This window comes from Ptychodera flava, chromosome 17, assembly GCF_041260155.1.
Source record: "Ptychodera flava strain L36383 chromosome 17, AS_Pfla_20210202, whole genome shotgun sequence".
NCBI classification, from domain to species: Eukaryota; Metazoa; Hemichordata; class Enteropneusta; family Ptychoderidae; genus Ptychodera; species Ptychodera flava.
Window position 1 is genome coordinate 22,644,427 of NC_091944.1, and position 23,420 is coordinate 22,667,846.

Genomic DNA, 23,420 nt, shown 5'->3' on the forward strand with positions numbered 1-23,420 from the left:
CGAATTCGTAACTTTACTAACAATTTTGAAAGGCCAGGGAGAGCACAGTGAATGTATGGAGCATGACAGAGAAAAGACCTTGCTGACCCATAGGCAGAAGTATTGCTGCCTTTCCAGTTCTATACATTCCGAGTGAAATATGGAACAGACTCACAAAACAAAACTCTGGCATATACATCGTCATCCCATTCCCTAAAACAAGGATTCTTTACTTGTGAAACTCCACAGAATGAAAAGAAATTGCAATCGACGCCTCGTTTACCTGCTTCCTTTGATAGTAATCCTTATTCTCAAACGTTTCTTGTAATAGAGGAGTTGTGAAGTACTGAAGTATTCCGGATTCAATGAATTCTTGCAAGGGGCTTGATGTCAATTCCGGCTGAGCTGGGAAGAATTTACCAAGCCAACTGATGCAGTCGGAAAACTGAGAGTAAAACAGAGAGAACCATTACGTGATGTGAGTCAGATTATCAAAATTGTACTTACTTTTAACAAATGTACTACATTTGACAACTTAAGGTCGTATTGTCAGCCTCAAAATCAACAGATTTAAACTTTGGCTCAAATTTCCTCAATGAAACTGTGAACCATTCTCTTTTGAAATCAAGACTAAAACTTTGGGTCACTAAGAACTTTTGGGTACTATGGGAACAAATTACTTTAAGTTTATTGATATTTGAACTAACTCTATGGGGAAAAATTAAAGTTTCAATTTTCACAAAAGTAAACTGATGGAAACTTTAGATTCCCCGTGAGCCTCAAAATAAGCCCCAATATGTGGTAGACAAGAAAGTATTGGAGAGTCCAAAAATCTGTCCCTGAGATGCATTGCACCTTAAACTGCAGGCTGAGCAACATTATGCAAGTAATAAATATCAGTAACTCACATTGAGAGTGCTGGGTAAAAACTGGGATAAAAAAACAGTAACTTGATAATGCCTGATGTCATTCAATTTTGAAAATACATTGAACAGTATAATGAGATGTATTTAGTACTCAGAAAGTAAACAGCTCTCTAACTAGAATGCGAAGTTTAGAGAAGCATTAATTTTCATCATAAATCTAACTGCTGACAAGGAATATACATGAATTTAAAGCTTGGTGTATCTAATAGTACCATTGCATCTGTTGCTGCATCAGGTAAACTTGCAAATTCAAGAAAAAAGAAAAAAAACAGACTGACCTTGGCTGTGTCAAGTCTGCTTTATGTATATACTTGACCTTTACACCCTGATACACAATATTGAATTTCCTTACATCTACTAGCTACTCATCCCCGTTTCACATACACAGGCCTGAATCAACCTTGGCAGACAATGTGATCATACCATCTCTTGATAGGGAGAGGGAGAAAATAACTTCACAGGGTCTGTAAATCTTACCTCCTCCCCAGTGCATGGGTCCAGCACATCTCCGCCGATCATGACGATACTGTACACAGATATCATGTTATTTTCTTTGTACCTGTCCAGCTGTAGACCTTTCACACACCTGTACTGTACATTGCTGGTTGATGGCCAGTCCATGAGTAAAATGACAAGAGGTATCGCTGGCTTTGGTGGCTTGCTCTCCAAGAGGGATTTCACTCTCTCATGACTTGAAGACCAATATAATTCCTGAAGTGAACATAAGTAATCGGGGAGTTAACCTGTTCGCCCCAGTTCCCTGTAAACAGGTCCACAAATGCCATTGAAAACAATACCTTTGGGCCATACCATGGTGGTGAAAAAAGGTTAAAAAGTACCATTCTGCAGATTTTCTTGGCAAAAACAATAGTGACAAGGAGGAATTTTTATATTTTTTAAAAGCAAGTAGATCTTCAGTACAAGTTTTTGACATCAGATGTTTTGTTACTGTTATTGTATGTAATATTACAGAAACAAAACACCTGTTCACCCCAATTCCCTGTAAACAGGTCCACATTCACCATTAACAACAATTGGTTTGGGTCAAACCACTATGGTGAAAGGGGTTAAACTCTGAGAAAAATTGTAATGTGGTAGATTTGTAAATGATTTTGAGCTATTTTCAAAAAGAATTGTCAGTAAAAGCTTCAGCATGTTTATTCTACAAGAATACACTGACAGTGTTTCACTGGAAGCAGTCACTATTACACACACACACACAATCTTGGAGACAAAAAAAATTCATGCTTCTCCAACAGTTTTTGGTCAAATTCAACCCTTTCACCAAAATGGTTTCTACCAAATTTATTGTTATCAATGGCGACTGCGGACCTTTTTACAGGGAAACAGGGTGAACAGGATGAGCAGGAAGCCTATATCATGAAACAGAATTGGGGATTGATCTGAAAATGATGGCCATGACATCAAACTGCTACAGTTCCCCTCCCCTCAATGAATGCTGAAGTTCAGCAGGAGGAACTCACCTCTTCATACGGCGACTGAGGTAGTGGAGGTAATGCTAGTATTAAACCAGACGTTCCTAAGACATGGTTCTTGTCATTGCTTGATATTGCACCTTGGATGGACTGCATGAAAAGAAAATATTTATGAGGCAATCTTGATGCTTAGCTAAGTGAGTTTACGTAGAAAATCTTACATTTTAATGATATGCAGACATAATAAGCATCCATACATGTAAAACTGTGCTCTATAAATGTGACTTTTAACTTTGCCAATGTTCCCGATTCTTGTAGAAACAAAAGTACAACATCTTTAAAACTATAGAGGGCACCAGACTTGAGTATTTTGATAGAGAAAATTGCTAGGTAGCTAAACCACATTATCATTGTAATAAACTGAATCTCAGACGTTATATAACTCACAAAATACTATAGCAAAAAACAGGATGGTTGGACAGTCTCATACACATTACGTTTACTTTTTTGTACGTTGCACACAAGTTTTGTAGATAACATTGTTGACGAAAAGAACCGACTCATTTGAGTGTCTGGATAGAACACACAAGGGAATTGCTAAATTAGTTATCAAGTTCATCGTAGAGACCGAAGTTAATTATGACAGCACTCTGGCTAAACAAGCCATAATGCAATGTATAATGTGTACTGATGTTTTTATAGACACACAAGGATAAACAGTGGAGTGGAGAGTTACATGATTAGTATTTCACTCAAATGAGTCGGTTCTTTTTATCTACAATGTTATCTGTAAACGTAATGTATATGAGACTGTCCAACCATCCTGTTTTATGTATTATCTTCCCTTTCTGTTTTGTCATAAAAAATCTTTCCTTGATAAAGAAATGCTTGAATGACAAAGTATTTCAAGCTTTAATTTTTGTTGTAATACTGAGAAAAGCCATCAATGTCTGAGAACTGTTCATTCACATTGGCCCTTTTTCAAGACATCCACTCACCTTTGTACACACGCTGACACGCGTCTTTTCAATGCAGTCCACTTCACTTGAGTAAAGACTTAGTAATTTTATCTGACAGGAGGAAATGAAGTTAAGTTTTTTTTTAAATTCCTACTGTATTGATTGATATTAATATTGGTATGGTTGTCTGTTCTGAAAGGATCATTCGGCTGAAAGTAAAATCCTGACATTTTGGGTTCAAACTAGGTTCTCTTCCTTTGAATGTGCTTCCTCTGTCAGAGTCAGGTGGAATAATACTTTACAATAATTCACTATTAATTTATACTGTTTTAAGGTTTTTCACTCATAGACATTCCTACAATAGCGTTAAAAGCACAGGTAATGCAAGCCTGGCCCTTTCTCCAACAAACACTGGTGCAAACCTATTGTTGTCTATAGCAAAACTGGACCTCTGAACAGGAGAACAGTGTTTGAGGATGGGAGGGGAGTGGGTTGGGAGTGGTGAAAGTGTCAAGCTGCCTACTTTTTTATTTTCACCATCATCCTTGGGTTTTCCCCTTGTAAGTTTAGCCTCCACCCAGTCTTCTAAGACATCTCTGTCTTGACAATCTTCATGTTCTGGCAGAGACAATGCGATCTTCCAAAAATACTGGCGGGATCTCTTTGGGTCGTGTGGCAGCTCCCTTGCCAGGAATTGTGGCAAATCAAGAGGCAGCCAGGCTTTTTTCTGCTTAAGTAGATTTTTGTAATGATGTTGTATCATTTGGTAGGAAAGCTCTATGCGGCTGGATTCAATCCTATAGTAAGTTTGAAAAGAAAAATAACACATAGGTAGAAAAAGATGATGTTTATGACCAAAGAGAAGCAAAATAAACATTCTTGAATTTTCTTCACTGTAAAGCTGTGATTTATTCTCATTTTTTTACACTGAAAGTATTACTATAGTCATTGTCATGGGACAGACATAAACTCTAAATAATGTTTGCAACAGTTGTGTTCACTTTATAACAAACAGGGATAACAGACTTTCAATAACACAGTGCTCATTTTATGTTACCTAATCTCACCTGATTGGGGACTCTACGGACAATCGCGCTCTTTTGTTCAGAGACATATATGAACTCGACATCGGTCGCTCAATGGTCTGTTGCCACGGTGACAGCACTTCAACCTGTTCTTGGGCTGAGATGGGACGAGGCGCAGAGGGGAATGTAAACATGTCACGTTTTAAACGCAGTCTCCCGATGTACTTGTTGTTCCACCTGTAAAATAAGTCGTTCGTTGTTTGTTAAAAAAAGCGGCTGAGCTCGAGTATTATGCCATGGCTCTGTGGGACATGTGCAAAATAGATAGTCACTTGAAGTTCTTTGGAAAACCCTTTGGAAATTTTGTGCACAAGACTGATTTAAATAGTACTTTGGTCACTACAAAAGATCATGGCTTGACAGATCCCAACCATGAACAGTGGCAACAACAGCGCAAAAAGAGACAAAATTTGTTGTAATTGTTACCAGTGATAAAGTCACCCATGCCATTTGGTTATAGTGCAGTTACCAATGGCATCTACTCACTGGACAAAATCCCTAACCCTAGCTGGAACTACCCCTTGTCTTTAAACAGTACTGGTGCGATGGTCTAGCTGTAAAAATTGTAATGCTGTTTTACTAATCATCAAATTTTTAACCATACTATACATAACCAACTGTAACAAACCTTCTTAGTGTTCATAGTATTTCCTGTGTAGTCCAAATAGTAATCATCAAAAATTTTTCAGAAAAGACAGTTATATACAGTACAAAGGCATTCATGTGGACTTTATCATGCCTTACTGGTTGTAACCATCATGACCTGATAGTGACATATGAACTTGGCAGGATACTAATTCATTTATAAAAGTTGGCATGAATATCTGATTACTTCAACTTACTTTTTGAAGAATCTCGCCACAATCATCAAATGCACAAGTTTTTCCGTCTCTCTCAGTTTTTCATCTCTCATCTCTATTCCCTCTTTGATGACTTCCCTACTGATGTACTGACACTCCGTATCCACCATGGATGCCAGGATTTCATCCGTCACTGTGACGCTGCACCTCTCCATGCTCTCCCGGAGCAGCATCTCTTCCACCTCTCTGATGAAACAAAAGATTTGGGAATCAGAAGTGGCTGAATGCATTTCAACCCGTCACTTTTGAGGGAAAAGTAATCATTTTTTAAAGTAACTTGTGTCATCTGTTTTCTAAATACAGAAGGGTCTTATTTTCAGACTTAAACACTCTTTGTAATTGAAATGCACATGTACGTAGCACTTATTTACACTGATAAAATATTGTAATGTATGCTCCAGGAATAAAATTATCAAAATATTCATGTTTTGCTTGCGTGAGCATTTGATATATGACAAGCCACTGGTCACACTTCAAATCCAGAGATCATGCCTTTCATTTTCAGATACAATGTGGCTAAAGGACAGATTTCGGACTCTGAAATTTTAACAAGACTTTTAAGGTCTGCCACTTCTGGGGGATCATTTTTAAGTCTGCTATGTCAATAAATTTCCACTGTCCTGTTTGTGTGAAAAGTCATATTTTGATTTTTTTTCTCCGTAGAATTATATTTTGTATTCAAAGTAAAATTTTCGGTCTTTTGTTTCTCTTGCATCAAATTCTGCACGGTGATTCCTTATTTTCAATGATTTTAAAAAAGGACGTTTGGAAGTTTCCTTTACAAAGTTTAAACAAAGTTAAATTCTTTAAATTATGAGACACATATTTACCTTACAAGGACCATGGAATAAGCAAAACAAAAATACTATACACTGATTGTTTACAAGTGATATAGCACGCAATATTAAATATTAAAGTGATTATGACCTTTGAAAACTCTGTTTTTTAATTACAGTTTACATCCAGGGTTCTCCACAATGGGATTTCAAGGGTGTGGACCACCCCTCTGTTTTTTTGGAGCAGTCTATTCATATGTTAATGAATATACAAAAGGAACACATTTTCACAACAGAAGAATATGCAAATCATGAATTGTTATGTAGATTAGCCGCCCCTCTGTTTTTCCAAGCTGTGGAAAACACTGACATCATTGGGTAGTGTTAGGGTGTTTTTACCTCATTTGCATTTCTGCAGCATCCTTGCATTCCTCTCTGATTGTTGTCTCAACAATTTCATCGCAGATTTCTTGAATTGCACGCTGTTTGCTGGACTCTCTCTCTGCTGCCAACTGTGCTGCTCTTCTGCGGGTGTGAACATGCACAAATAATAACAAATTCCCAGTTATCCTTCGTGCTGAAATATGCCACTGTTTTGCCTTTTACTTATACATGTATGAAGGGCTGCACACACTAGTTCAGAGGCTTATTCTTAAGATACCTTTGTATTAAAGCAGAAGCACAAATCCATAAAATCCAACATATATCTATACTTGAGCTGTTAGTTAAAATTTTAATACATGTATGCGCATACATTTGAATATTTGATTGTCTCCATGAGCACCATACTCTATCACTCAGTGTATTGGTTCAAATTATAATATCTATATGCATAAATTTGAATATTTGATTGTCTCCATGAGTACCATACTCTATCACACAGAGTAATTGGTCCAAATTGTAATATTCAGGGCTCGAAAATTTTTAAAAAAATTCTGGCAAGTGAATTTTCAGTTTCACTTGTCCGGAAGAAAAATTCACTTGCCCTGAATTTCAGATGATTTAAGGAGTAAATGTGTATGGTTTTATTCATGTCATTGTAAAGAAACAGTAGCTGTAACTTACTGATAAATTTGTGTCCTTATTCTGTGTATCAAAAATAATATCTTATGTAATGTATACATGCACATTGTTTCAGCCAGCTTTTGCTAGCATTGGGACACAGTGACCCATAGTAGGTCTTAATGGGGACAAATTAAATTTTTGGGGGGACATGTAGTGTATTTCAATAAAACAACACCTGTACATTGTCATTGTGTGTCATCATGACCTGGTACCTTGTGTTAAATAGGCAAGTCAGGTAGGTGCACTAAGGGTAAGTATATAATAGGCCAACGGTGTCAAATTGTGCCCATGTGAAACTTTCAGTATCATTTAGTTCACTGCTACCACATGGTATGTGCATAAACTGCAGGGTTCCCCTGTTTAAGTCACCAAAATGATTAGCCAACTCATTAGCCAAATCAAAAATCTTGTAGCCACTTTGAGCAACTTTTAAACAGTTTATGATCTCAAGTGTAGCAACAGCTTTCTCGGCATTCAGGAGTTCCTAATTTTACAAATCAAGATGTTTTGTATGTTGTTCATGATAGTTTTTACATTAAAGAAATATTTGTTAAGTTTTATTACATTAATTATCTGTGTTTTTATGACATTGAAGGGATTGAAATACTTTTTCATTTCTAGTGGTAAACTTTTGCCACAAGAAATAATTAGGTGGCAATTCTAAAAATCAGGTAGCAATGTGAAGTGTATATTACCACAGATACAGAATACTTCTGCAGCATTGAGTCAGTGTTCACAGTATGAAAACTTATCATACACTACAAGCTCCTCATGTGGTTTTGTTAGCCACACAAATACAATTTTCCATGCAGAAGAAAGCATTCGGTAGCATAGTGACAGTGTAGATACAAGTATTGTGGTGTTGTGTCATAGTTGTGATCAAGCAGGCTCAATAGCATCTTCAGCATAAGTATTTTTCTTGAGACAAAAAGGGTCAGGTCAAAATCCTTTAAAACAAGACACAATGATATTGTTCAATTCATTTCCCAATGTTTTAAAGAGTAATAATAGTTTTAATGATAATGATAACATTGTAGACCATTAACATTTTCATTTGATATTTTGATATCATCAAGAAATGTCTAGTGATGTTCACTATTACATCATTAAACTGGAGGAATCTGCAGAAATATTAATGTGATGATTTGAAATGGATATGCTTACTACAACTACTGTTGACAATTTACCTTTGCCATAACTGTTAATAAAATTTAATTTAAAACTGACAGTCAAGCTAAATGCCATTAAATTGGAAAGCACCAAGAAATTACCTTTTATCATAAGATTGTACCTATTAGACCTCCCTAGGTGGTTTCTTTTGAACCATAATTGTGTACTTAAAGGGTCTTCATTCATTACATCACATAAGGTGACCCAGATTTGACCTTTCAGAAAACCTCAAATTTTTCTCCTTTTCCCTTGTATTCTGACTCTGTTTGTGAAAGTTTCCTTTGAAATAATGGTTTTTACTATCAAACTGAGTAATTGCAGGCCAAATTTGATTCAAGCAAAGTAGGTAAAACTTGGACTAAAAAGGACGACCGGTACGCGGGACTCACAGAGGCAAAGCCAGGCCTCAGTGTATTCAAGCATTACATCCATGATTCAAGGTCGTCCATGATGTATTGCATGTAGCACGGTCCGTCCATGAGGGACTGAGAGGGACCGGATTGCAGTATCGAACAGCAACAATGTGTACCAGGGAATTTGTAACTTTGTAGAAAGGAGAGTAAAGTGTTTCAATACATTGTAACTTTGTAGGAAGGAGGGTAAATTGTTTCAACACCTTACAACATTTTATTGTAATCTGTAGTTTTCTGTTGAGGAGGCATCGTGACATGATTTCATGAGAAGAAAAAAACATAAGATCGTGCAAAGACGTCAATATTTTGCCATTTTGTAACCAAGCAGAACAGAGCTATTTTATCGGCCGGCCATATCGAAAGCGGTACACTCAAAGAACTAGAGAGTGGCAGCGCGTACGTACAGTGGCCTCATTGAAATTCACTTGTCCGTCGGGCTGGGAGAATGTTGTTTTCACTTGCCCGGACTCAAAATTCACTTGTCACGGGCGTCGGGCAGCGAGAATTTTCGAGCCCTGATATTAATATCTATGCGTATACATTTGAATGTTTGATTGTCTCCATGAGTACCACACTCCGTGTAATTGGTCCAAATTGTAATATCTGTGCACATAAATTTGAATATTTGCTTGTACCCATCAGATTATGTATTTCAGAACTTCCCTGCCCTGCGTAGCAACATGTTCACATTACCTTTCCTCTTCTTCTCTTCGTATCTCCTCCATGACAACACATTCGACTATTTCCCTCGTCATACTGTCTGCGACTTCGTTGGCCACTGTTGTCATGGCATCACTGGAAACAGCGAGCACGAACTGGGCTCCCTTGACGAAGTAGTTGCTGATCTGCCCGGTGAATTCATTGATCACTTCAAAAAATAGATCTTTGGTGATGTCTTTTACAACCTAGGTAGGGATAGGAGAGAGAGCTTAGGTATTTGCTCCATGGTATTTTGCTGTTACCAAGGAAAATCATAAGTAGAGAGGTTTACCCTTTCACCCCCGATTTCTGTGTTCACAGGTCCAACCGCACATTTAAGATAATTGGGTCAGGCTACACCATTGTGGTGTTAGGGTGAGGGGGAAATTTGCTCTGATGTTATAAGGACTAATGGTGTTTTAAATTTTTTCAGTACTTTCTGGTCTACCACTTATGGGGGCTTTCAGAGTAAGAAAAATTTTCACCAGCTTAATTTTTAGGAATTGAAAATTGTGTTTTCCCATGAGTCAACGCAGGGAAGGCGGCCATTTTGAATTTCAACCATTGGTAAATGTCATTGTTAGGTAATTTGTTTCTCTAGTTCCAATTGCGCAGTGACCCCTGATTTTTTTCTTGATTTGGTAACAGAGCGGTTGAAAGTTTCATTGAGGAAAGTTTGTGCAAAAGTTTAAGTTTTTAAATTTTGAGGCACATACTACCTTAAATGAACAGATGATTGGATACCACTATGTGTATTGTTTACACATGAGGTTTGAGTATTGTGATATGAGAGAAACTCAATTTGTAGATCCTATGGTATGTTACTGGAAATCTTTACCTCGTTGGGATAAACCACTGTAGCAGGAGGGGTTGGCACTGTAGATTGAGGGAGAGGGACAGGAATCTCTTGTTTGATCTGCCGTCCATCTGTTGGAAGCAGTTCTGTATGGAAATGAAACAACATGGTTATCATTTTATTCTTCACTGTACAAAGCATATCAGCTGTCACAAAATTATTATCATTCTTTTCAGAAGCATTGAAGGACTCATCCGATCTCAGATAAAATTAATCTCATTGCAATCATTTCAGAACCCAAAGTTTGATTGAATCCACTTGTTTTCAACGTTGCTATCCAAAATGAACAATACAACAAAAAGTGTAAGATACAGAAAATGAATGTATATCCAGTAAGTCATAACATTGTTCTCATCTCTCGCCCTATGTTTCCTCGCTGTGTGTATCATGACTGTCCTTGTATGCAGTATGCAGTGCACCTTCCTTGGGTGAACTGCCCATTTGCACTGACTCTAACTCTGAAGTGATAGGCCCTGGCAGATACCGGCAAGGATAAGGATTATAGCAATTTGGTCATCTGTATTAACCTGTTCACCCCCAATTCTTTGTAGACAGGTCCATACTCACCATTGATAACAATGAGAGCGGTTGAAACCATGGTGGTGAAAAGGTTAAGGCTACCAACTATTGACTGTGACTTAGCAAGGGGGTGCACCCCCAACTCCATGTCAAAGACACCTTCAATGTGTAACAATGGCTGACATGCCTGCTTTACAGAGTATGGATATATGCAAATTTACAGTGAATATTAAAGTAATTTGAAACACTTAAGGTACAACGCACCTCTGGGACAGATATTCAGACTCTCAAATTTCTACAAATATTTTCTGATCTACTACTTAAGCTAGTTGGGGCTCATTGTAAAGCTCTTGGAGAAAGAAAAATTTTCCCGCACAGTTAACACACGGATGGCAGCCATTTTGAATTTCAAATATCAGTAAATATTGGGTAATTTGTTTTTCTAGTTCCAAACTTTATACAGTGACCCCCAGTTGTTATTGTTGATTTACTAAGAGAATGGTTAAAAGTTTTATATGGGAAATTTTTAGTAAAAGTTTACGTCTGTCACTTTCAAGGCACATACTACCTGAAAAGGACACAACACCAATGTGTCTGTCTCATAGGGTAATTTGTCCTCCTTGCCTACCTGGAAGTACAACATTGGAATCTCCAACATATCTGTCCATGTTGTCAAAACTACACGTCGGTGTGTGAGGTACAAACGGAGACAACGGACCACCATTGACAATCTGAAAGCGACAAGAAAATTGAGGTGTACTGTAACAAAAATATGGCATCACTACACCAAAAATCAGCTTAACGCGCGCAGCGATTCGCGAGTTTTTGATATGGACGGACACACAGACATATATACAGACATACATATTACATACAAACATTTTTACACCATATACACAGTTGCTATGAATGTATGGCAAATGGGAGCTAAAAATGGTTCTGTATTATCAATGATACCTTCAAACTGTTCAGCTAATGTTGAAATTGACTATTTGTTACCAGTGATAGAGAACCACTTGACAACGCTGAAAATTTGGACAAATTCTATCAGTCTTGCATCTTTATACATATGCATAATATCTTGCTCTATACCAATAGCTGTTCATACCTTATGTTACGACATGAAAACTTTACTAAATGGCAGTGGTAGCAATTGAGTACTTTTAGGGACTTTGTGTCGTAGACAGTCTACAAAACTTTGTATATATTTTTGGGCATGTGGCAACTGCATTGATACGCTGTAATCAGGAGAGGTCAAATCTGCTAGAATGATCAATATTGGTATTGAGTTGCTCTGTGACATGACTTCATACATTCGCCATGCCTGGCAATACTTGCATTCACAACACCTGTGTAGACAATTCAGTGGGGAATCGTGCAGCGTCACCAGTCATACGCAACTATACCTTTTTGGACTGTCTCAGTTGATATGAATATATATGATTATTATACACCTACACGTGTAACACATGGCGTTTCATCATACAGTAAGTTTTGGTATAAGTAGACGTGAAGTCAAATCACACTGACTTGCAGTCCAATAACTTTGGATGTTACTGGATGCTATTTGATCTTTGACCTCAAAGCAAGTTTTTATGTAAACACTGGGAGAACAAAACAAGATCTAAACAATTTTTTTATTCAAACAATATTTATCCCACTATGACTAGGCCATAAAGTGAACAAACACTGGTTCATAACCGATGGTGTACTGGATGTTTGCAATCATGTGTCCATACAGGGCATTCTGAAAACACTGTAATTTTTACTTTGCTTGTGAAATTTGACTTTATACATGATGCACAATAATGTTATTCACAAAATACTGGTATTTATGTCTGCGTACATTGTACACTTCTGTATTGACTTTGATGCTATGTTTATCAGGCAAAAACTCTGTTGGAAAATGTACAGGGACGTAGATCATGTTATTTTACGAATAGCCTTACATTTGGCACTTATACAGCATTAGAAATTTACTTGCCTTTATGCGACAGAAATTCAGCCAATATTATTTAAGGGTTGGCTTAGGGTGTTTACAAAAAAAGATAAATCTGTATGATTCATATTGCGTCTCCCATGCATTGGATGTATGTGTGCAAGTAAACATACTCACATCATACAGCCTCGGGGCAAAAACTACACTACAACCTATGGCTAACCAGCCAGATTCAATTGTCACACTCAAAACATAATTTTTAGGATATACAACTTACTTCTGCAACACTGGACATTTTCTTCTGCTCAATGATGGATAGAGATCTGGCAGCTATGATGGAGTCTTCTGGATTGATAAATGCAGTGCGGTCAAAGTGTATAATGCCTTCAGTCACTGTCAATCCATGCTTCGAACAGAAATCTGTTGCCTGTGTCAAAACAAGAAACCTTACATGTATACTGTGAAAAACCCAGGCCCATACATATGGAGGCCTTCCTCAATCGTCTGTGCATCTGTTATTCAGAATTGCATAGTCCCAATGGATGGTTATACCACACAGTAGTAATGCCACTGTGGCTTGGTAGCAAAACTGGCCCACTGGTACACAGTAATATATACACAAATCTACGGTTTTCTGTCAATAACTGTTGCTAATACAGAACAAGAATTACCAACTTACGGTTGGTGTTTGTTCTGTGAAAAAATTTGAAAGATTTATCAAAATTTGAAATTTTCAGGTCATTGAATGTGACAATAGTTGGTACCCACTACTTACACACGACTAATTCTATATCAGTTGTTGACATAATGTTATATGAGGTGAAATTAACAAACACAGGACTCAGAAGACGCAAACATCGATTCTGAACCAATCCTGAGGTTAACCCAAACAGTTTATTTGACAAGCACTTGAAACTTTTTCTACTGTTCCAAATGCTTAATTTTACAAATCATTTGTCAGGTTAAATATTGTACTGACCTCTAAATTATCTTCAAAGGCGAGAATTCTGATAAAATCACTCAGTGGATACGATGGCACAGGTGACCGATAGGCTCGATTCATGATGTTCACAGCTCGACTCCTCACTTGAGTGAAGTAACGATGCATTATGCATGCATTCAGGTACTTGGTTTCTCTATGTAGTAAAAAATGAGTGTGTTGCTTGATTCAACCATTTCTTACACAAAAATCATACAGTCCTTTTTTCAAGATAATATATAACCAAATGGTGAAAATTTCAATACTTTCCTAATGAAAATGAACTCATTTCTTTCATAATCGAAAATCAAAAAGTAAGGCATTGCAATGTAAATCTTTGCAGTAGTAAATGACAAAATCTTTACTAATATTTGAATTCAAAATGGCTTTCACCCTGTGCATAAAATCTACAAAAGAATATTAATTTTTCAACTATAAAAGAACAAGATTGCGGAAATAGCCTTCTACACTAGTGTAAAACTGAGAACTGCCAAAGTTTGAGTTCAAATATCTCTTTAAGATGCAATGTGCTTTGAAGGTATACTGTCACCTGTTCCAATTTTGCCACAGTTACCATGGAAAGAGAAAATCTAACCAATCACAGATTTTAAGCGGTTGGCCGCTTTTTAAAAAGTGCCCTCTCATTGGTATTTTAAATACCAAGGAATGCCCCTTTGACCATATATGGGCATATTTGGATTACAGATGACCATACACCTTTAATGTCTAAATGTGTTACCCACCTTATCTATCCACTGATATAACAACACGGCACTTCATACATGTATGGTAAATCTGGGAACTCTGACTGAATAAATCAAAATTCAAGCTGAAGTAGGGGCAGTGGTATTTTGGAATACCAAACTCACCTGACTATCTTAAAGAATCTTACAAAATTGTTACTGTTCACAGCATTGAAAGCTTCAACTGCTTGCCTGACGTCTCTGGACTCCCGCACCTCTTCCCGATACAGTTGGACTTTTCTGAAATGTAAAGGTAACAAGAATGAAAATCGAGATAATGGCTCCCATGAGAACTAATATTATGCTATTGATGATACCTTACTTGGCTTAAAATCAGTTTTGCACCTCGAAAATGAAAGACTCAAGCTTTTGTTCAAACTTTTCTCAAGCAAACTTTCATCCTTTCTTTCAACATCAGTAATAATCAGGGTCACAGTGCAAATTTTGGTCTTAAAGAAACAAATTGCCAAATATTTACTGATATTTGAAATTCAAAATGGTTGCCGTCTCTGTGTTATCTCTGTGGTGGAAAACAAAATCCTGATTTTCACAAAATTCAACCAGTAAAAAGCTTATTTATTCCACAAGCTTCAAAATGAGCCCTCACAAGTGGTAGGCCAAATGATCATTGCAATAGTTTGAGTCAGAATTTCTGTCCTAGATGCACATTCTACCTTAACTAACTGCTCCTAAACACAAGTCATCGTTGATGACACAGTCCCCACTTGTTAACGGGTACTTTGATTACAAGTCCTCAGAGAGGATAGAGTCCTCTTCATTAATTAGGTCTGTGATAAAAGTACTTTGATAAAGATGGCGCTCAATGGCCAAGAATGAGGTCATGGTGATGAAAACATAAAACCAATGTAGGCCACCATCCTAAAGGTCATTAAATGAGTCAACTAGGAATAATCACAGGATGTTGCAAAACATTTTGCATCCTATCATAACAATGATAGATTATCACTGGTACCATATTTTATAAAGTTTGATGCAGTGCTTCTGGACATTCACCCTTAAAACAAAAGTTCATCATGTAAATGCAAATTGGCAATTTATTTAATTTATTGGGTCGTATCACAAAACAAATCAACATGCATTTGTATGACATAGGTCAATGTCCTTGTACCAACTTTGAATAAAATCGGTTGAGATGTGCCCGAGTTATGGCTCTGTACATGAAAAATCGAAGCAAAATGGCCGCACAGCAGCCATATTGGATTGTGTCACAAAAAAAATTGACGTGCATATCTATGACATTGGTCAATGTCCTTGTACCAACTTTGAATAAAATTGGTTGAAACATAAAACAAATTGACGTGCATATGTATGACATAGGTCGATGTCCTGTACCAACTTTGTCTAAAATCGGTTGAGACATGCCCGAGTTATGGCTTTGTACATGAAAAAATTGTAACAAAATGGCCGCACGGCAGCCATATTGGATCATATCACAAAACAAATTGACGTGCATATCTATGACATTGGTCAATGTCCTTGTACAAACTTTGAATAAAATGGGTCGAAACATGTCTGAGTTATGGCTCCGTACATGAAAAAATCGTAATAAAATGGCCGCCTGGCGGCCATATTGGATTGTATCACAAAACAAATCAATATGCATATGTATGACATAGGTCAATGTCCTTGTACCAACTTTGAATAAAATCGGTTGAGATATGCCCAAGTTCTGGCTTTGTACATGAAAAAATCGTAACAAAATGGCGCCTGGCGGCCATATTGGATCGTATCACAAAACAAATCGACGTGCATATGTATGACATATGAAGTAATCCTTGTACCAGGTTTGAATGAAACGCTCCAGGCATCTCTGAGATATCTGCGTGAACGGACGCACGGACGGACGGACGGACGGACGCACACACACACACGGACGCACACATGGACATGACCAAACCTATAAGTCCCCCGAACGGTGTCCGTGGGGACTAATAAGGTACACTCACAGCCACACACAATGAAACAAATGATGACCATATGCTTGTAATTACTATGCTTGTAATTAACCCTTGGAGTGCTGTATTTTTTTCAAAAAAAATTTAGTGCAACATGTTCTCAAGTTTTATTAAAATTTCTGTAATTTTTTTGATAATTTTTGGACCAAATGGACATCACATTTAATTGGCTACAGATTTTTATAAAAATTGTGGCCAAAATCTGAAAAAAATTGACTCACAATATTTTATAAGGATGACAAAAATTGCCTTTAGCGCTCAAAGAATAAATAAAGTGCAAAAAACTTGTGTGGGCAAAGACAGTTGATCACTGGATATGCTCAATCATTGTTTACTTGCTGCTTGCTGCCTTATCTGTCACAGACATGCAGAGGCATATGTACGCAGACGGACTACCTACCTGAGAATGTCTCCTTCATTGAGATTCAACAAGATATCGTAGGCTCTGAACTCAGCTTCATTGGGACAGTGGATGTGTTCAGTGTTCAAATCGTAATAGAAGTGCTCCAGACTCTGCAAGCATTTGGTCAAGTTTTCGTTGTTGATCTTCGGGTCAAACACACCCATTTCTTCTTCACAGAGCCGATGTGAACAGTAAATGTGAAATCTACAAGACAGATATTTAAAAAGTGTTTAGATTTGGGTGAGCTCTGATCTTTCTTATTTGATGAAAATTACACATGTGAAGGCATCTGTATATAAAGACAATTATATATGCATATGCAGAAGTATTGCTTTATTCTGTAGCCTGTGTGATGGAATGTCATCTTCAGATTGCCTGTGTTACACGGACGTAAGCTTGTTGTTGTTCTCAGTTATTGTGAAAGTGAATGTTTGTCTGCCTGTGCATTGCATTCATGTATGCATGTGTATTACAACACCACTGAGCGTCTTATAAAACCGAGACATCGAAAGAATTCATAGTTATTTGCATATCTATGAAGTGGACTGGTACAAAATATGACTATGGACGTTACTGTATGCAACAAGCAATCATGTGACTTGAAAACATTTGTGTCTGGATTCTCTCTCAACCCAAAAAAGTGGGCACAATGAGCTGCTGTGTGCATAGTTTTCATTGGAAGAAAATTCTACATTGTATTGTCAATAGTATTGGGATGTGTATGTGTCTATTGGTATTTATGTAGGCCTATGTACAGTAAGAGTTCTGGCAAAACTGTTTTCGTTTCTGTTTATGTACAGAAAACCTGACTGTGTCAGTATTACATATTATGGAACATGAGTTTATGAATACATATTCATATACTGAATACAACGCATTTAATATTCCCTTGTTCGTATCACAATTCTATCCATGTTTACATTTCATAATAGTGCTTTTGGTGGCACAAACCTTGCACACTTCTCGATCAGATCAACAGCGGTGACATCCGTCAGATTCTGCTGGGTGACGTCTTTTCGGATCCCCCTGGTTCGATTCCACACAAAGTCGTACCAGTCGGCCCATCTGCCTTCTCCTCTGTCCATGATGCGATGTAACAGGTAGTTCATTGTCAGGGTCAGAACGGCTGCTGATCTCAACTCGTGGGGCAATGGCAGTTCCTGTGAATGGCAAGCAGTGGCTGGACGTGACAACATTCCTCTGAACCCTCCTACCATGAAACTGTGGTTCAATACCATACACTTGACGTTGTCAAACAACACTGAACACAGCAAGACATATGTTTACTGTACTTCATATAGGCTCAGATGTGGGCAATATCGTTCCAAAGTTCACATGAACTGAGAAATTGATTAATGGGCAACATCAAGCCCAGTCAAAATGTAATTTCATACGGTAGGCATTAGGTCCATATATGTCATTTTGATCATCATGATGTCACACTTACATGTATGCATATATTAAATGGCAGTGAATCTGGAGAGCAAGTTGCTCAGTGAAACTGATGTGCCAGTGACCTTGAAATGTCAAAACAATTCTACCTGCATTTATCGGCTTCAAACATGAAGGGGTATGGATTGTTTACCATATACGATGGAGATCAGTTTTGAAAACACAGTGATAAGCCTGCTGAGGGGCAAATCAGACTCATCAACAGGAGTGAGTGATGTACTGTTGACAGCCAATGATAATTACTAGGCTGTACATGTATGGGGCTGAAAAAATTTTGAAAGGAGGGCGCTATGCAAGCGCAAAAAGTAAGCAATTACCATGGCAACTAACCTGATCTGCTGAAGATCTGCTGTACTCCTTGACTGCGTTGTGGTGGTCAACCTGTGGATCTGAGAAACCTGCTGCCTGGGAACATGAATAATGCAAGGATATGTGCATCAATGACAGTTATCCTGGCCATGAAATATCTGTCTAAAACTGGCAATTTCAAAAATAATAGAAGTTTAACTTTTTTCTGACTACTGCAAGAATTTTGAATTTCAAAGACCAAAAAAATTTGAAATAATGTGCTTCTCCGATCCAAAATTTTTTATCTTGAAATGGAGTAGTTTGCTTTATTATATATACAGCATGTACAAGTACAAGAAGAGCTTGCAAGTTTAACTTTCAATGCACTCCTTCAAGTAGAATGTAATGGTATATATGGATACAGAATGGCTTTTATTTCACTATACTGATAAATGTAAATGTTATACATGCCAAATGTATTGCTGTATTTGATTTCTACTTGATTAAATCTTGGTCTGTGAGACTGTGTAAGTGTCACAGAATACAGGAAATACATGTAGTGAATATAGCACATGATAAAGGGATATATGTACAGTAAAGTGAAGGATGTCACCATTTTTTCCCGGCATTACTCAAAATCATAATATCTACCGTGAATGTAGACAACATCCTATATAGGCACAATAGATATATTTCATCAGAAAGTATAGATACAAACTTCTGTAATATAAGCAATCAATCAGTTAAAAATCAATCAATCAAGTCATTTTGAAACATAAAGGCTGAGTTTATTTCCCACACCACTGTATTTAGAAATGAAACAATAGGGTGGCCATTACATGTATTGACCTGACTACACATGCAACAGCGTTTCTTCAGCCATGTTTGCTGTAAGCCATCACACTACGGGTATAACCAGAAGAAGTGGTCAAATCTCGAAATCAGTACTATCTGCTTTCAGTGATGGAAATTACCTTGCTGTCAGTGCCAGGGATGATTTCAAAGTTGCTCAAGTGACGGCGGTACTGCCTCATGTACCGCTCTTTCTCAGGACACATGTCAGGACAGGACCCCATGGTGGCCTTCCTGTCCTTGATGTTGGACGTCTTCTTCCGATCTGGTGAAATGGGAAAATGGAAATGTCATTGGTGCAAGAAGCAGAAAGCACAACAAACGTGGTTACATTTTGTAATAGAAAAGATAACATGATATCTTTGAAAGAACCTGAAACAGATATCCATTTGGTTTCTAAAAAGCTGAATTTAGAAAAATCTCTGTCTCCTCTTTCCATTACCATCAGCTTTGTTTTCAAGGAACATTTTATCATCTTCAAATCAACCACTGTGGCTACCACTTCAGCCCCTATTTCTACTTACGTTGACGAAGAAGTTTATCTCTCTCTTCAAGAACTTCATACTTTTCTCCAGCCGTCTTGGCAACTTTGCCGATGAGATGTGCAAGTGTACTTAGGTCTGGGGTAGTGTGAAACAGAAAAAAAAATCTATCTTGAGTGATTCAGGCCATTAAAAGCAAAGGCAGGCATTCATGCTGTAATGGTTGCTTGTTGAGCGCTTACAGTACCTGTCCTGGCAACAATGGGATGATTTCTGCTTTGCTGGCCTTGTCCAGAATCTGGTGATCATGAAGGACTTCGGAGCACCAAATCTGTTTTGGGATGTATTTTGCTACAGGGAAGATCAACAAAGCTGAACAGTTACCTATATGTTATGTTTACTTTTTGTGCAGCACACACACATTGTGTAGATAACATAGTAGATGAAAAGAACCAAGTCTTTTGACAACACTCCAGGTAGACAAAATTAAATACAATGTATGCAGACAGACACCAATCATTTTTTGATGAGATGCACAGATAAACAGTGAGTAGAATGAATGGATGCAGTCACTCAGATGTTTGTGACAGACGGATCATGCAGATAACATTGTAGATAAAAAAGTTACTTTTTGTCTACAGTGTTATATGCATAGCTTGTGTGTGCTACACAAAAAAGTAAACATAACACATAAGCAACTGTTCACCTTGGATAATTGTTCCTGTAAGTACTGTATCATCCTGGTTTGTCTCACCATAGAAAACTCACATATGTGTACATGGTTGAATAAGAAACCTCCACTTTTTGATGCGTTACGAACACACTTCCCATTGGTCATAAGCTAAGCAATTTAAAACTTAAGGTCATCTTTCCATCAAAATTGTGCCCAGCAGCATCAACCATGTTTCACATCAAAACACACATCACAAATGATCACACTCACCAGTTTTGACGCCAGTAGTGGATGAAGTGTTGGGCATAACTGCTAGGGATGCACTAGCCACTACTAGTTTACTATCTGATACAGATGTCCTGTTTTCACTGGTCATTGCCATCCGAGTACTTTTCGTTGGCATGGCAGTTTCCTTTGAGCGAGCCATTCTGGTGGGCTTTGCTAACTCTCTCTCTGCAGACCGAACTTCTTGGCTCGCAACATTGTTATTGTCAACTTCACTTTTACCTGACAGCACAATACAGAATTCCCATATAAAAATATCAGCTACATTAAAAATTAAAATCAACGGAAAGTACACATTTGTAAGTGTACAGGACAATATTGAATATAACATGATAGAAATAATTTTTTGAAGTTTTCTTAGGGTGCCTAACACAAAAGATATTAATTACTCTTCTCCTGTGAGAAGATGATGATTCAGGACAAAAGTAATTCAACTATTTTAGACTTCAGCATCATAACTATCTTTTGATTTACCAACATACATTCAATTCTTGTAGCTGCGACTTTTCTCAAATGAAGCTCCTTGCAAAATTTTAGTAGGGGCAATCAACTTAACATTTGTGAATTTATCATATTATTTAACCTGTTCACCCCATTGCCCGGTAAACAGATCCACTTTCATCATTGATAACAATGGGTTTGGGCTAAACCATGGTGATGAAAGGGTTAATCCTTTCCCCCTGCAAGTTTTGGTACAATCCCATTGTTTTCTGTGGCACAAAGAGAAACTGGGAGGTGAGAGTGAAGACTGTGCTATGGTATCCATTATCACACCATCCCTCACAGATCACTTGTACAGTTGGTTCAACACTGCAACTGCTACAAAGGGGCTGGGAGAAAAGATTGAGTTGGCGTAAACACTGTTTTTTCCTTGGTCGGTAGATACATTACCCAGTGTGCTACTTTTCCTCTTGCTTGGAGACTGGTACCAGAAAATCTGTATCGGTTCACCTCCTCGCGTTAAGTATTTGCCGTGTTTCTTGGCCTTGGCTGCAGATTCCTGTATGGAAGTTTAATGTAACACGTTCAATCATTGAAAATTATCAAGGGGAGCACAGCCATGTGGAACTGTGAAATATGATCTGAATCTTGAATCGTAAATGCATGACTATGAAATCTAGGATGAATCATGCACTATGAATGCATGACTGTTAGAGGGATACAGTCGTTGGAACTGCGCTCAAAGGTTGTATGGGACCCATATGACCAATGTAAATACTGTATCCAAGGTACAATGGTGATTGATGAAAGTTAAAACATGTCTTTCATAATCTACATCGTATAATTTAAATGTTGCAGCTATGATGATGAGGTGCATCTAGATATTGTGCATGAAATGCATCGTTTGTAAACAAGAAACTTGCACAGGCACACTTTTGATGACGGTTTCCCTTTAAATCGTGGATGAATCATGCATCATGAACAACAGATTCACCCTAAAAACCAACCATTACCAATAATGATAAATAGATTCGGAAATAAATAATCTTACATCAGTAAACTAGGAAAGATCTATCACACTTCATAAACTAGCTCTTTCTTAGTTGACGTCAGTAACTAATAAAGAGCTAGCTTTTGAAGTGTGATTGCTTGGCAACCATAAAATTGTTTATGTTTGACAAACTGTGGTTACTCATGGTTACTCATGGTTACTCAACGTTTCCCCAGAATTTTGTAATATCCTTGCAATTTGGCTGGAAGAAATTGAATAGTTTACTTGCCCAACGCTGACTTCCATTTGCCAAAACTGTGATTCACTGTATTTTTTTGAATAATTAGAATACATAGCTGTTGGATTTCATGAGGAATGGTTCAAGTACATACGTGATCAGAGAAAGTCACGACAGCAGCACCAGTTCCAGGGTAAGAGTGGGTTGTCTTCAGATTACCGAACTTTGAGAAGAATTTACGCAGAGAGTGCTTGTTGTTCACTTCACTGGGAACTCCTTTCAATCTCAGTGACATCTTTGTTCTCAGCTCTTCCTCTTTCATGTATTCTGCTTCTCTAGGAACTGTGCAAAACCAAAATATATGGATGATTCTGTCAAATATCTCTTCAGATATTTGCTTAGACATTCTTTCAGCAAAAGTAGACGAGCTACAAGTCCTTTGTGGCTTGTAGTAACCCCTACACAGAGGAAGTTTGAAATTGTATTGATTTTCAAGGGCAAAGAAGCTGGCATTCAGTAGCCATTATCTTTCCAAGTCAGTAAAATTACTTGACAACCATAAATAATAGCCATAAAAGTCTAGTGACATGCATTTTTTCAGTGGAGGTGGGGGGGAAGGGTGTGGCTTGAACAGTCAAGCTCAGCACAAGTATGTTTGTTACTTTTTGTACATGATAAGACAGTGAAACTAGGTTTTGGCTCAACACCACCTTTCACTGATTGGCAGGATGGCAGGCAACAGGCCTAGCACGGAAAGGCTTAACACTTTGAGCGCCAAAGTAAATTTTTGTCACCTTTATAAAATGTGCCCCAGTCAAATTTTGTTCAGATTTTTGCCAAAATTTTGGTGAAAAACTGTAGCAAATGAAATTGGATGTCCATTTGATCCAAAATTATCAAAAAATTACAGAAAAATTCATAACAATTGGCCAAAT

The 23,420-nt window shown here is 37.6% G+C and overlaps 1 protein-coding gene across 1 annotated transcript in view; it reads right to left on the reverse strand.

Annotated features, from left to right (window-relative positions):
• The window catches only part of LOC139115809 (germinal-center associated nuclear protein-like), a 43,502-nt gene that overhangs the window by 9,555 nt on the left and 10,527 nt on the right, over positions 1 to 23,420 (reverse strand). The window contains exons 4-25 of the mRNA XM_070678179.1: positions 22,640 to 22,827; positions 21,707 to 21,815; positions 20,801 to 21,037; positions 19,900 to 19,995; positions 19,498 to 19,640; positions 18,566 to 18,640; positions 17,735 to 17,943; positions 16,781 to 16,987; positions 14,531 to 14,644; positions 13,662 to 13,818; positions 12,960 to 13,109; positions 11,372 to 11,474; positions 10,207 to 10,310; positions 9,363 to 9,574; positions 6,421 to 6,546; positions 5,228 to 5,431; positions 4,368 to 4,562; positions 3,824 to 4,097; positions 3,340 to 3,411; positions 2,390 to 2,491; positions 1,383 to 1,616; positions 263 to 424 (exon numbers count right to left, since the gene is read on the reverse strand). Coding sequence (XP_070534280.1) covers positions 263 to 424; positions 1,383 to 1,616; positions 2,390 to 2,491; positions 3,340 to 3,411; positions 3,824 to 4,097; positions 4,368 to 4,562; positions 5,228 to 5,431; positions 6,421 to 6,546; positions 9,363 to 9,574; positions 10,207 to 10,310; positions 11,372 to 11,474; positions 12,960 to 13,109; positions 13,662 to 13,818; positions 14,531 to 14,644; positions 16,781 to 16,987; positions 17,735 to 17,943; positions 18,566 to 18,640; positions 19,498 to 19,640; positions 19,900 to 19,995; positions 20,801 to 21,037; positions 21,707 to 21,815; positions 22,640 to 22,827 — 3,473 coding nt within the window. The remainder of the gene's footprint in view (positions 1 to 262; positions 425 to 1,382; positions 1,617 to 2,389; positions 2,492 to 3,339; positions 3,412 to 3,823; positions 4,098 to 4,367; positions 4,563 to 5,227; positions 5,432 to 6,420; positions 6,547 to 9,362; positions 9,575 to 10,206; positions 10,311 to 11,371; positions 11,475 to 12,959; positions 13,110 to 13,661; positions 13,819 to 14,530; positions 14,645 to 16,780; positions 16,988 to 17,734; positions 17,944 to 18,565; positions 18,641 to 19,497; positions 19,641 to 19,899; positions 19,996 to 20,800; positions 21,038 to 21,706; positions 21,816 to 22,639; positions 22,828 to 23,420) is intronic.